The following is a 15,524-nucleotide window of genomic DNA, read 5'->3' as shown; positions in this document are numbered from 1 at the left end:
CACTACAGTTCCGACCATTAAGGCTGCAGTCAGAATGTCTATTTGTCTTCAATTAACTCTCATTTAATTATACTCTTGTTTAATTCACTCATGGTGAGCAGCTATAAGCAGAAATATACTAAAAACAAGGATGTAAAGTAAACACAAGAGAGCACAACTTGAGGAAGAAAACTGTTCTGTACCTTTGCCTTTGGCTTGAGAAAGGAGATGAAAGGCAACAGAGAGATGAAGAGTATCCACAGAAGGAAAGCATGGAGAGATACGAAGAAACGGTCAAAGCACAATCCACATCTATGCATTCAAAGTTCAGAGTTTAGCTCATTCAATGCACAGCAATCCAGTCAATTCAGGCATGCAGTATATAATCAAATTGCAACAGAGTGAATAACTCTGTGAAAGGGTGTGGCATACCTTGATCCGCCATCATCATGTGTGCAAATCCTTTGAGGAACAGAGCAAGTGACAGAAAGAGAAGAAAATCTTTATGTATGTATCAGAGCATACAGTGACCTACATCTTTGCATAAGAAAAAGGTTTTGACATGTGACAGCAATTTTTTTTAGGTTGTATAGTGATCTTGAGAAATAAATAAATAAAATATTTGGTGAATACTGTCACCGTTGTGGATTGCTATTTTCACAACATGGTTTCAAACTTATTGCATTTAACAGTACTGCATGATAAAAATACCATGTGTATTTTAATAGTTGTTTATAATAAGGAAGCAATATACAGGTCCTTCTCAAAAAATTAGCATATGTGATAAAAGTTCATTATTTTTCATAATGTAATGATAAAAATTAAACTTTCATATATTTTAGATTCATTGCACACCAACTGAAATATTCAGGTCTTTTATTGTTTTACTACTTAGGATTTTGGCATACAGCTCATGAAAACCCAAAATTCCTATGTCAAAAAAGTGTTTTTAATACGAAAAAAGTCAACTTTCAAATAATTATGTTCAGTTATGCACTCAATACTTGGTCAGGAATCCTTTTGCAGAAATATTCAATGCGGCGTGGCATGGAGGCAATCAGTGGCACTGCTGAGGTGTTATGGAGGCCCAGGATGCTTTGATAGCGGCCTTAAGCTCATCCAGAGTGTTGGGTCTTGCGTCTCTCAACTTTCTCTTCACAATATCCCACAGATTCTCTATGGGGTTCAGGTCAGGAGAGTTGGCAGGCCAATTGAGCACAGTAATACCATGGTCAGTAAACCATTTACCAGTGGTTTTGGCACTGTGAGCAGGTGCAGGTCGTGCTGAAAAACGAAATATTCATCTCCATAAAGCTTTTCAGCAGATGGAAGCATGAAGTGCTCCAAAATCTCCTGATAGCTAGCTGCATTGACCCTGCCCTTGATAAAACACAGTGGACCAACACCAGCAGCTGACATGGCACCCCAGACCATCACTGACTGTGGGTACTTGACACTGGACTTCAGGCATTTTGCCATTTCCTTCTCCCCAGTCTTCCTCCAGACTTTGGCACCTTGATTTCCGAATGACAAAATTTGCTTTCATCCGAAAAAAGTGCTTTGGACCACTGAGCAACAGTCCAGTGCTGCTTCTCTGTAGCCCAAAGTGGCTTGACCTGGGGAATGCGGCACCTGTAGCCCATTTCCTGCACACGCCTGTGCACGGTGGCTGGATGTTTCTACTCCAGACTCAGTCAACTGCTTCCGCAGGTCCCCCAAGGTCTGGAATCGGTCCTTCTCCACAATCTTCCTCAGGGTCCGGTCACCTCTTCTCGTTGTACAGCGTTTTTTGCCACACTTTTTCCTTCCCACAGACTTCCCACTGAGGTGCCTTGATACAGCACTCTGGGAACAGCCTATTCGTTCAGAAATGTCTTTCTGTGTCTTACCCTCTCGCTTGAGGGTGTCAATGATGGCCTTCTGGACAGGGTGGGGTCGGCAGTCTTACCCATGATTGCGGTTTTGAGTAATGAACCAGGCTGGGAGTTTTTAAAAGCCTCAGCAATCTTTTACAGGTGTTTAGAGTTAATTAGTTGATTCAGATGATTAGGTTAATAGCTCGTTTAGAGAAACTTTTCATGATATGCTAATTTTTTGAGATTTTGGGTTTTCATGAGCTGTATACCAAAATCATCAGTATTAAACCAATAAAAGACCTGAAATATTTCAGTTGGTGTGCAATGACTCTAAAATATATGAAAGTTTAATTTGTATCATTAAATTCTGGACAATAATTATAAATAAAATAAAATAAATATGTGATAAAATAAACTTGTATCACATATGCAATTTTTTTGAGAAGGACCTGTAAGTAAATTATCATATTTAGATTATTAAATGGTGCCACATTAATGGGACAATAAAAGCCCTCCCTACACCTACCCCTAACCCTATTCAATAAATACTCTTATTATTATTATTAAACATTCCCTATTGCACTTTATTTCCACATTTAGAACATTTTGTTAGGAGGAGCTATTGTGAATAGTGCTTGTCCAACAAGGTGCACTATTTGCACTTGGCGTAAATAGACACTCCATTATAAAGCTGACAATGTATATTGATTTTAATGATTAATGTAGTGATTAAAGTTGTCATGAAATGAACATTTAAATTTGCTAATCTATTTATCATCATTTTCTATTTAAAATAGTTTCGTTTAAAATTTGTGTTTTTAAAAATAAATGTTTCCTCCCCTCTCCTTTTTTCCAGAATGGAAGTAAATGTCTGTTACTACTACATTTTCATTGTGTCTTTAAGTGTTGTTGTTTTTTCATTTTTTTCATTTTTTTTTTCATTTGTGAACACAGCCTGTAAAAGACAATTCAATACAACTTAAAGGATATTATCATCTCACCTGGGATGCTGTTGGCCTCTGATGGTGGTGCAGCAAAGAAGACAAAATGGAAAACAGAAAAAAAGAGAAGAGAAACATTGCAGCCATTAGAGCCCACTCATATTATCTTTGCATGAAAACTATCATGCAAACTCTGACACACCTGCCAGCATGCACTGAGCAGACATCTGCCCTGTGCATGTACACAGAAAACCCTTAAATGCCCCTTGCATCCATCCATCCACCCCCTCTTCTCGCTGGGAAATGAAGAAGGGGGGGAAGAGATCAGATCTATGGAGTATGAAACACCATGACACAACAAGATCTAAAAGGTCTAGTTCATCTTCCATGTCTTACACACACTCCCAAAGCCCACATCCACGCCTGGGCCATAAATCCAAACAGGCAACAGAACCTGTTCCCTTTAGAGAGGGTTGTGGATTTATGGGACGCTGATGTTTGTCTAAAGCACTGTTCCATACTCAGAGCCCATGTTTACTCTCATTGTAGACTCTCTCTCTCTCTCTCTCTCTCTCTCTCTCTCTCTCTCTCTCTCTCTCTCTCTCTCTCTCTCTCTCTCTCTCTCTCTCTCTCTCTCTCTCTCTCTCTCCCTCTCCCCCTCTCCCTCTCTCGTCACAGGCCGCCTTTAGCACTGAAGCACTGGGCTGACTCATTTCATTAATGCACTCTGGTCATCTCCCAAACCAAAGGGCATCCAACACTGATAAACGGACATTGCAATGCTGATGAAAAACTGCTAATCTACAATTTTTTTAATCTGTTCTGGCTAGGGATGGTGCAGATCATCCGAACATCCAACTACTTGATTAGTGAGGTCAGCATTTTTTTTTTAAGCTTTGATATTTTTAGCAGTGGTGCTTTTTTGTGCTGTTGGACACGGTAAAACTCTTCTAAACCCCGGCCGTTGTGTATCATTTATGTTTTTAAATGTTATGTGATTAAAAGCATTAATTTGACTATTTCCAAAAAAATATGCACTTACGGCAGGATGCTCAATTAATAAAAATAAAATAAAATAAAATAGATATATAACTATAACATTTTAAAATACTGTTTTATTTATTCATATTTGTCTTTTTGCTTACTCTGAGATCCAGATTATTACAATGACTAATTTTAATACGATTTGAAAGAATTACAGATTTTACTGTTGATAATTTTAGTACTAGGCACAGCCAGGCCGAAGAACCAATTTATCTGTTGCCAGTGCACACAAACTGCTGCTAATACAGGAAATTAAGGGGAACCTGATGGGGTCTGCCTCCATTAAATGCTTTTAGTGCAGAGTAATTATAGCTACATTAGACATTGATTTAGTCCTGTATGTGTTGATGTCTGTACTGACTGAAAATGCAATATGTCGTCTTTCATGGTCACTCATTTTTGGGACACGTTCCAATGTGTAAGCGTGTGTCTGTCTGCCATGCTTGTTAAAGGCTGGTACAGGACATTAAGTCCTCTGATGAGATGCATTAACCTGGTGAGGATGTGATTGGAGAGCAGGAAATGCTGAGTTACACTCAGGGTGTGAGTGCCGTGGTGACTTGATTGATGTGTTCAGCTCTTGAATTGACCTATACTGAAGTTCTGATGTCTGTCTGAAATACGATCATCTGCATGCACCGTCAGCCTTCTACCATGACCTAGTTTTTCAGAAACGGTGGTGAGACAAATGATTGTATAGTTGTGGCCCGTCAACATGTGAATGAGGATTTAATTAGTTAAATCTGGAATCACACCAAATCGTAATGATCTCTGCAATAAGGAGTCAAATAAATAAAACCAAACTGTTTCTCAACAACTAAAATAATATTAGAATATTAAATTAACTATAATAAAAAATGTTTGCATTTTATGAAAATGTTTTATGCCTTGTCTTATCATCTGCTAAGTGCTAATTAACTATATATATATATATATATATATATATATATATATATATATATATATATATATATATATATATATATATATATATATATATAAATTCTTTCAAATAAATAATATAAACCTGCATGCAGTAAATTATTCTTGAACTTGAAAGGTTACATGAAAAACATTAGACATTAGACATTCAATTTTGATGTTAAATCCACTATAGTTTTATATAGAATTGTTCAACAATCTACAGAGTATTTGATGCAATTACATCAGAAGTTACTAGAGCTTATACTTTAGACTTTTCAAAGCGAAAAGTAATGAAATTACTGTAATTAATTACTTAGTAATGCATTACACCCAGCACTAGTTTTAACCTTAAAAAGGTAACTAAGGTGGTCCACTTTTGAATATTGCTTTGTTTACATAAAAAAATTATTACAAAAAAAAAGAAAACACGAGGAGATTTGTATAGAGTGGCCAGCTTAAACATAAACCTTGCAGCGTATCATCCACACGGGAAGACAGATTGACTGTTTGTTTTGCTGCCAAATGTTTATTATTATAATCCGCTAAAAGATTACGCGCATTTGCAAATTATGTAGCACCGTGGCTATCACGATTTTCACAGAGTGAGGAACATACGCCACGGCAACGCAAAACAGTTCTGAGGCCATTTTAACCATCTGGCCATCGAGAGGAGTGTCAGATTGCTGTTGCCGCTGCTATGGCAATTAGATTCAGTCAAACGTATGTAAGGATAATGCTTAACACTTCAGATCAGCTTACCATATGGCTCTGACCTGATATTTATTACCCGCATGCAGATGTTTCAAAAGCCTGAAGACACAAGATTAAGATGGAATTAAGATTGCTCAGTGGGTTTTCGTAATGTTGTTTTCAAACACTGATGGCACACATTAATGTGTCATTTCACAATACAGGTTTTGATTTGGAGAGATGCCTTTGGAGAAAGTTCAGCTGTCGTCTTACAAACTGCATGGCAGTTTAGGCTGCCCCTGTGCACCATTATATATGGCCTCCAAAAAAAGGTTTATTTATTCTTTTATGATTGGCTGAACTGATTCCCAGCATTCAAAGCCATCAAAGCTGCTTTTACGTCTGGCTTTAGCCCCTATCAGTGGACTGCAGGACCCAGTCAGCCAAACAAGATGGAGAGGAACAACGGCTGTAAATCAAGCCCAAAACTCTGTACTCTTTACAGCCTATAAATCTAACTCTAGTGCCCAGTGTTCTCCAATACTCCTTTCATTTTCTCTATCTTGTGCTCTGAAAGAGGCTATTCAAGCATATATTCATACACATTCGGTTCTATATAAAATGCCTGAGTACACACAGATAGCATCCTGACTTTTTAATCACATTCGGTAATTGTGTAATTAAGGAGAGAATCACAGGAGAGGTTGTGTCTACAATGAGGGTAACAACTCATAGGGCTCAGAGCACTGATCACCGATCAATCACCCATCTTAAACACTTCAATCACAAGGGGGGGGGGGGAAGTTTAGTCCTAATCAAGACAGGATATATAGACATTAATTTCTGCAATTGTTTTCTTTCTAATTAAAATTTAAAAAATGTATCAAATTCATATTGCTACAACTTAATGAAGAAACTTAAGGAAACTTATGGGGAAAAAATCAAAACAAACAAGGGAATATGAAGGGGAAAAAACTAAAAAAAACTCATTACCATCAGGATTCATGGAGAAGAACTTAAAAGTTGTGATTTTCTTCTGTGATACAGTATAATGTAAAATTAGTTCAGTAGTTATACTTACAAAATAAATGTCCACAGACCAGAATATATATATGTTAAGTGGTCTCTTATTTTTTTCCATAGCTGTGTATATTATATATATATATATATATATATATATATATATATATATATATATATATATATATATATATATATATATATATATATATATATATATATATATATATTCTTTAAAGAATTATTAAACCAAGGTCATACAATTCTCTCTCTATGAAGACAAGTAAAGATGCTATAGACATGCTATTGGCATGTTTAAAATAGGCAATTATCCTCTGTCTCTGATTCATTCTCTGTTGAAGAGGTGTAACAACAAAACCCAGAGCTGTGAAATGGCCTCCTCAAATCCCCAGAGAAACTAAAATGGCCACTTCAGAAAAACAACCAAGGGATCTGAAAAGGCACCTTAACATCCTAACACCCCACCTCCTCAGCTGGGCACGATTAACACACACACACAAAACGCTTGCCAGAGACAAACAGCTTAGTGCTTTACAGAGGTAAAAACGCAGGCTTTGCTAGTAGTGCATTTCAATGGCATTCACTTTCAAATGACTGTATGAAGCGATGGGGGAACAGAGGAGGCTGATCGAGAAATTCCCAGCACAAAATAAAACTGCAAATGGATAGAACAGGGTAGCTTTCAGGAGACAAGCTAAGAGATGGCATTAACCTGGACATTAGAGTCAAACTTCAGTAGCATGAAACAGTGGAGGATTGTGGGAAACATTTACATTACAGCAGTTATAGTCAAGAATGACAAGTTCAAGTAGAATCATTTGCGGTATTATCAAGCAGTAAACATAAACCATTTTACCTTCACTGCAGAATTGGCCAACATATTCCGTCTTAGAACAATCACAAAGTGGTTCCCCATCCACAACAGAGCACATCCCTCCGTTCTCACATGGGTTCTCCATGCAGATCCCCTCTATGTCCATGCGGACCCTCTGGCTGCTTAGTAGAATAGGTTCCTTGCTACTGTACTTCAGTTCCCTGATAATTCCCTTAAACGGCGGAAGATCCTTCACTGTCGGGAGAGTGAGCACAGAAATGCGAATATCTTGAGGGACTCCGCCCAGGAAGAGGTCACTAACGATCTTCATGTACTGCCTCTGTGGCCGCACCTCACCTGATTTGCTCACTCCGTCTAGACCCAGCACAGTTCTCAGGTTGAACCTGCTCAGGGTGGCAGAATGCCAGCTGCTGTCATTGACTCTCTTGTCCGATACAACTGTGGTCTCGGCGCAGTCGATGCTGAACTGCAACTGGAGCTTCCCTTCGACCACCATAAGTTGCAGGAAGTCACAGAAGCCGCCATCGTCAAAGTACAGGATTAAGGCAGTGGACACGTCTGTTTTGAACTGGAAGCTGAGGTCACTTCTGGTGCTGGCGTCCCAGCGGAGATATCGTGCCCACTGGCCTTGCGACCCTGTAAACTCCAGGCCCAAGCAGGGCCCAAGCACAGTACTGATCAGCAGCTGCAACTGGACTGTGAATCTGAAGAAATTCATTGTAAAAGTGCTGGAGATTTGGGGTTATTATCCTGAACAAAAGGAAATCATTGATTTTGCTTTGGTTCAAAGGTCAGTATATCCAAAGTACATCCCACAGTATGCCCAGAGATACTAGAGAAGAGGTGAGATCGTCAACGCAGCGACAAACAAAAAATATCCTAAAAGAGGAGAGGGATTTAGTAGGGAGAACAGTCTTAAGTAACAGTCATAAGGCCAATGACATTGCACAACAATCCAATCTCTGTCAGGCGACAATCAAAGTTTTTCTTCTTCGTTTCCTGGAACGGTTTGACTTGAGAAGACAAGCAGATGAGGTTCTTTGTGTCTGTTGAGGTGTTGTTTTCTTCTGATATCTCCTCAGACCTCAATCATCCAGACAGGTCCTCCAGGTCGGACTCTTTCTGTATTTAGGGAAACCAGCACAGTCTGCATGATGCCTTGTGGGTAATGTAGTTCATATACGGTTATTCTGCCCCGTCTAGCTGTCAAAATAGAAAAGCATCAAATTACAAACGAATCCACAATGTCTCATTCTATCTAGTTTGTGATTTTTTTTAATACATAAAACACAAAAGCATCTTTAAAAGATGCACTTCAGTGAGAAATAATTTTGCACTTATGTTAAATGCTACTCCTAAAAAACCCTAATTAAAAGTTTCTATTTTTTAAGCATTTCACCCAAAATATCCTTCTGTTATCGGTCATCTAGTGTGTAAATTAGCAGCATTATTCACATGGCAGCTCCAGCTATCATTCAATGGCAGCAAGTCCATGTTTATCTGATGATGTGGAAAATTAAAAGGCTCTTTTCAGGATGCATAATTCATGAAAACAATAATATGCGTGTCTACACATTCCCATGACATACTCTACATATCTAGCACCAGAGTCACATACACTAGTTCTAAAAATGTGTGATTATTTTGTTTTAAAAATATTTAATAAAGGTGTGGTCCTACATTTTGAAAAAAAAAATAATAATAATAATTTGCAATGCATCAAAATGACATTAAAATTTAAAATGAATGTGCAAATGTATAATTGTAATTTGAAGGAACCTTGCATATTTAGATGCACTATATAAGCCAATGGATATGTTTATTTAACAGATTAGAATAGTAATTAAAATTAATATTGAAACATTGATTTTTAACATCCTCAAGCACAAGCAAACTAAATGCCCTGTATTCTCCTACAAATGTGAGAGAAGCTTCCCATGCTGAGCTGACGTTTGGCCTTGAACCAACGCAGATTAGTAAGACTTTTGTAAAGGCAAAAACGCAGCTCCAGCTGCTCTTAACATGTGTCCCCTACGTGCATAAATGAATAGGCTCCAATTACATGGCAACATGCGAGGTGTAACCTAATAGTCATCTAATATTGCCCGTGTCCTTGCCAGAGGCGTAGGCAGCAGGTACGGCAGGACAATAGTGCTACCAGCCCACGCGATTCAGCCGAGCCGAAACACAATGTATGCCGTCAGAGCTCTGCCTGCTGCAGCTGAAGAGGGGAAAAAGAGCGAGAGACAGCGTGCTTGTAACAGATACTCCACGTTGGCTCGCGCCCACACCGTGGAATATACATGTGCTTTCTCTGTTTCTTTTTTTGTCGAGCGAGGGCTTGCAAAGAGGAGGAGAGAGGTGAAAAGGCTAAACTGAGGACATCATTGTCCTCACTGATATGTGATTGACACACTCCACTGGGAACGGCACACGACACCACAAAATAAAGCCCCTGCATTTGGATGCTGCTTAAAAAGTCGGTGAGTAAGAGAGGGAGGTGGAATGGTGGAAGGGGGGCATGTTAATGACAGCAGGCCCGACCATTCATCAGACACACAAAGCTGGGTTTTACCACAGGTGCCTCAATTACGCTCTACCATTACACCAGAAGAGCTGCGACAAAATGTCCTCCAGTGCGCCCCGATGATATCATGGAGGCTTTGGGAGGGGGTGCATGATATTTCAGCGAGCTGGGCTCCGTACGTGACACGGTTGCCATCGAGCATCCGCGTGGTAGAATGGAGGTGTGGGCGAGGTAGAGCTGGGCCAAAATGATGACATCAGCGTCCGGTGCTCTCCTCCTGGGCTGCCAGCCGGCGAAAGGGAGGCATGAGGCTCCTATCTGGCCTCATCCAGCCTCCCCCCTCCCTTGACCCAGTGTGGGCACGGGTACCACCAGCAACCCCCTAAACAGCCCACTGCAGAGGAGCAGCAACTTTTCAGCAGATTAAAGCAGGAGGGGTTCTGCAGCAGCCGTTTATGGCATTACATCACCTTGCCTAAAACCACCATCCTTGTGCCAGTATTCACTATAACACCCCTCATAATCACAACCAGAGGATTAGTAATATGATTTATGAAGCAATTTCTCTGTGGTAAAGGTGTGGAGTGTGTGCATTATATACGGCTCTGATCAAGACAGAAAGATCACGTCACACTGCGGTGTATTCGAAAGGCAGAGCACATTCGATGAGTGTTTTAAAGGCTGAGCATTACACAACGCCAATAGGAAATATTCTTCTCTGCGACACAGACAAAAGGCGTTTTGAAGAAAAAAATAAGAAAAGAAAAAAACCTTCAAAACGCGACTGAACGCTATTTAACACAAACGTTGCTTGACAAACACTACTTATATCCAGTTGACAAAAGTAATATTTTAGATTTTTACATATCTTCGATTTAACGTGTATATATTAGCTACATATGCATAGGCCTATGTGTATTTTCAGGTTTAGAATTATCAATCTGAATTATTCTAATTCGTTCGTCTCTATAGAAAAATAGCTCAGTTACATTAGGATCATCTTGGCTTGATATGTAAATGGAGATTATACACCCACACCCGTGAGAACAAAACGATTAAAAAAAGAGGGAAACGCATATTTTTAAATTTTTATTTTGGCTACCCATTTTGTGCAATATAGCCTAATCGCTTATATTTTAAATAGATGTATATTAATTTAATTGCAAATTATATATTTGTTTAGCATAGATATAAATTAGCATAGATATAAAGATATAAATCGTTAATATTGAGTAGGCTGTAAAATTGGAAAAACCTTGTGCACCAATATTTCGTTTTTAAAATATACGTTTCACCCGTTTAATATGGTCCAGAATTTATACATAATAGTGCTTTAAAACACGGGTTCTATACACATTATTAAAGCACAATTCAATCAGCTAAAATAATGCATATCAGTCACACAAATACATGTGCGTGTGTATAAACACAACGCAAAGTGTTCATATTTTGTGTGAGAGGACACTGCATTATATTTCACACAAAGGAGGTCACAAAACACCACAGGGTGAAATTATACTTTAGGCTCATGGAGAAATTAAACACGCTCGAATAAATACATGATGCATTATTTTAAATCAAACATACGTGTTCATTATCATTTCTGTCAGCTGTGAAATGATTCGTCGATGAAAGTGTGTGTGACAAGGCCGCGCTCGCTCAGAAAATATAATCTTCCCCGACGAATTCAACACAAACGATAGTCTACTGCCTGTGTGAATTTGGTACAATTTTGCTAAATATGTCAACACAAAGATACAGCGTGTGTAGCCCAGAGATGAAAAATGAGAAATTAAAAAGGAAACGCTTGAATAGCCTACCTTTAAAATTAGCTTGTAGGAGCGCGAGTGTGTGATTGGGGATTATTACCAAAGTCTATTAAATTCCAGGAGATCTAAATTAGCCACTACAAATTGATGAGAATGAATTAATATATTCTAATAATGCACTGGACTCACTTGAGCACTTCAAAGCGAGAAAAAAGGGGGAAAAATCTGAATGTGCATGTTATGTGTGCAAACGTGCCAAAAACCCGTTCAAAAAATTTACATTTCGATTATTGTGACATCAAGATAGATATCCTATTTATAGCAAATAACCTATAAGGTTTGTAAATATATTTTAATCACAAAACGAGTTAATATGTTTTTTTTTTTTTAAAGTAAAATTGTTTTATAGCATCTCTCTCTCTCTCTCTCTCTCTCTCTCTCTCTCTCTCTCTCTCTCTCTCTCTCTCTCTATATATATATATATATATATATATATATATATATATATATATATATATATATCCCTCCACATTGTGTCTAAAATAAAAATAAAGATTCAAGTGGTGCACTAATGCATCATAGGCTACTAGTAAAAAATATATTAGGTTAAGTACACCACATGTGTGCATCTTACATTTAATCTTATCAAAATAAAATCTGAGCATTATATATATATATATATACATACATACACACACACACACACACACACACACACACACACACACACACACACACACACACACACACACACACACCTTTTTATACATGCTCTAAAAAGAATAAAGAAAAATGGAAATGCGAGCCTATGTTTTTGACCAGCCCTTGTCTATGTGCATCCACAATCCTGGACCTGCAGTGGGCATGCGTGTTGTTTATCCTGAGTGGCAGTTGAATATGGGCTACACAGACACCTGAGAACTCTTATTCATTATTTACAGCTACTTTTACAGATTAAGAAAAACACAGGTCTCCCGAGACCAAAGCGAGAAACTGTTTGTTACATGATTACGGAGGAAAATATAGCCTGTGTTTTTGTGATTACTACAAGAATACAGGCCTATTGTCTAACTTATAAGAATAAAATAAGTATACTCTGATATCGTATTTCAGGCAGCTGACAAAAACAGAAAATACACGTTAATTTTTGTGTCTCAGATTTTGTCTGGAAAACCAGTCAAGTCGGACAAATGTTCTACAGTTTCCACGTTGTGCTGTATATAGAGGATGACTAGTCCTCAAAAAGCAATACATCCTCGTAAACGTATTTTTAGAGCTTGACAGCGTGGGCAAAACCTTTTTTCTTCTTTTTTTTTTTTTTTTTTTTTTTTTTTTTTTTGCTTGTTTCTTGTGGGCCTAAATAAAGATGTATTTTAATGTTTTTTTTTATCGCGCTTCAACAACGTGAATGTCTTTTATTTCGATTCAGTCAAACGCGCCACGCTCACAGAATAAAAAGTAAAATTCAAGAGCAGCAGCGATTAACAATGTAAAAACAACCCAACTTAGAGTAAATACACTAAGTAAGTGATTAACTTATAACGTGCAGGTGAGCTTTCCATCATTCCGTACCAAAAAAAAAAAAGACACAGACTAACCTCAGTTTTCGCAAACATATCCCAAAGCCAACAGTAATAATCCAAATTACATTCCCAAACGGCTATTTGTGTGTGGTCCACTCCACTAAATAACGTTTTTTCGCGGTCTTGTGAGGATGTTGTACCCGCGTGCACTTGTCTCGTTCGTGCTCGCTTGCAGTTACAGAGAGCCGCGCGCTCAGAGATACTGTTGGACAATCACGAGATTTTCACACACGCGCCGCGCGACCCCGCCTTCCTCTTACTGCGAGGCTCGCGCCATTTAAAGCTGTAGTGAAATCTGAGAGGAAACTTCTTTTTGAAGCAATAGGTACATTAAGATGTGAAAAGGGACGCGCAATGTCTTTGACATGGTTGTGTTTGCTAACTGTGAACAAAATTGTTTATACAATACGGCTCTCTGAGCTCTCACGCATGTGTCTTTCTCTGCATGTTCACATCTCAATCTGCATATGTGCTCCCAAAATACACTCATGCACGCGGTCAAGACAGAGATGGTTGGTCTCTCCTTTGTTAGAACACAAGAGGACGAGTTGTTCTTGTTTCAGCACGCATCTGTTAATAACACCCAATGTATATACATGTGAACCCAGGATAACTGGATTTGTCAAGGAAATCTCCTTCCAAGACATTTGGGCACATTTGTAGATGGACTTGATTTTATTTGTCTTATATTTCTAGCTACAGAGATGCTGGCTAATGTATTCTTATTGGTCAATCATTACACCACAATAAAGCTGACAAAGTTTTGTGAACAGATATCACCTCCATGTTCATGATTCTTCCCATGGGCCCATGCACTGAGACATAATCTAACACTAACATCTGTAGATCAGTGCTGACTTGACGACACTCCTTTAGAAACACACCTTCTAATGATCATTCATTCCCTCTTCCCAAAGGGGTCTACTGAAATAAATGTGGTAAAAATAAAAAGCAGCCTATAACAGGTCTATTTTATTTTGCAACAATACTCGCAAATAACGCATTTTGTGTTGTATATAGTTTTCAGTATTAAATACAAAACACTAAACAGTTTTATAGTAGAACCAGGTTCTGTGGCATTTGTGTCAAGAATATCTAAACAATCAATAAAATCTAGTTTTATCTAGTTGTATTACTCAATATTTTGTATATATGTAGTCTTATGGGTCCATATTTGAAGTAGTTTAACATAGTTATACTTTTTTTTACATCTATTGATCTAATTTGACCCCAACCCCTCTCACAAGTGTACTGTTAACCTCTCACAAGTAGCATACTGTTCTCAAAAAGTGCATTTGTTTCCCCTGTAATGCACTTTGCGACCAAATTAAAACATTTGGGGGATATATGGAGGATATGGGTGATCCAATAAATACAGTTTTTTAGTAGTATTAAAAGTAGCCTAAGAGAAGGTGCTGTCCTTGGTGCTGAATTGTATCACAGCAAACACAACTGCTTTTGAAACAAGTAGGGTTTATGCATTCAGTGGAGATATATTTTACAGATAGTTTGCTACTTTGGACGCAAGTTAAATCTACACTCAAAAAAAAAAACGAACATTGCAATCGATAGGCGTTGACCATGTCATTGATTTGCAGCCCCAATGATCCATCATAGATCTTACAGAATATTGAGCGTGTCTTGAATGGATCAGACCTCTCCAGCCTGCAGAGTCAAGATCATCAGAAGCTGTATGATACGTATTTGATGCAGTGAAGCTATATCAGAGGTAAGCATGTTGAAATAATGGAATTCTTCTAGTAACACTTTATCACATGCAGTGCCTGTGAGATGACTACGTGTTGGTGTCATTCACACAGTGAGAATAAAAGTTATGCTTCCACTCTTTTGTGTGCCTGTCCATTCCATTATTCACCAACAACTAATGGGTCTTGAGGCATCTACAAGCCCTGTGCGACAGACTGGCTCTCTTTATACCCTTCAAGACATTTCAGACATTACACAAAGACAAGCTTTCCAAAGCATCCTAACAAACAGTCCCTTCACCCGAAAGCTTGACATCTCCCTCTCTCACATCCTCCCAATTATTCTTAGTACACAACCAGGGTAGGTGGCATATCAATAATGTTTTTTGGTTTCACTTCCGGTGCTCCTGGTCTTATGTAAACTTAATAAACATGCCTTTATCTTCTGGACTATAGGAGATACAGAGCAGTGATATAGCCTCCAGCCTGACACTCTACATCTGTACAAAGATATATGAAGATAATTATATAAGTAAGGATATACATCGCACTGATGATAAAGCAGGCCCAGACCATAATCCCAATCTGTGGAATTGGTGGAATTTATTGTGAAAGATTCATCCATGCAT

General features: G+C 38.3%; 1 protein-coding gene across 27 annotated transcripts in view; it reads right to left on the bottom strand.

Moving 5' to 3' along the window:
* nrxn3a (neurexin 3a) overlaps window positions 1-13,401 on the bottom strand; it is a 383,052-nt gene extending 369,651 nt beyond the window's left edge. For 6 of the 27 annotated variants that reach the window (XM_067455718.1, XM_067455719.1, XM_067455720.1 and 3 more), the window contains exons 1-5: window positions 13,205-13,397; window positions 7,332-8,513; window positions 2,837-2,854; window positions 412-441; window positions 183-194 (exon numbers count right to left, since the gene is read on the bottom strand). In XM_067455718.1, coding sequence (XP_067311819.1) covers window positions 183-194; window positions 412-441; window positions 2,837-2,854; window positions 7,332-8,028 — 757 coding nt within the window. In that variant the 5' untranslated portion in view covers window positions 8,029-8,513; window positions 13,205-13,397. Of the gene's footprint in view, window positions 1-182; window positions 195-411; window positions 442-2,836; window positions 2,855-7,331; window positions 8,514-13,204 lie in introns of those variants that run through there. The other 21 variants (XM_067455705.1, XM_067455709.1, XM_067455708.1 and 18 more) reach the window with 9 other exon arrangements.
* Between the last annotated feature and the right edge of the window lie 2,123 nt (window positions 13,402-15,524).

Source organism: Pseudorasbora parva, chromosome 10 (genome assembly GCF_024679245.1).
Source record: "Pseudorasbora parva isolate DD20220531a chromosome 10, ASM2467924v1, whole genome shotgun sequence".
Lineage (NCBI taxonomy): Eukaryota > Metazoa > Chordata > Actinopteri > Cypriniformes > Gobionidae > Pseudorasbora > Pseudorasbora parva.
This window is presented reverse-complemented; position numbering and strand designations above follow the sequence as displayed.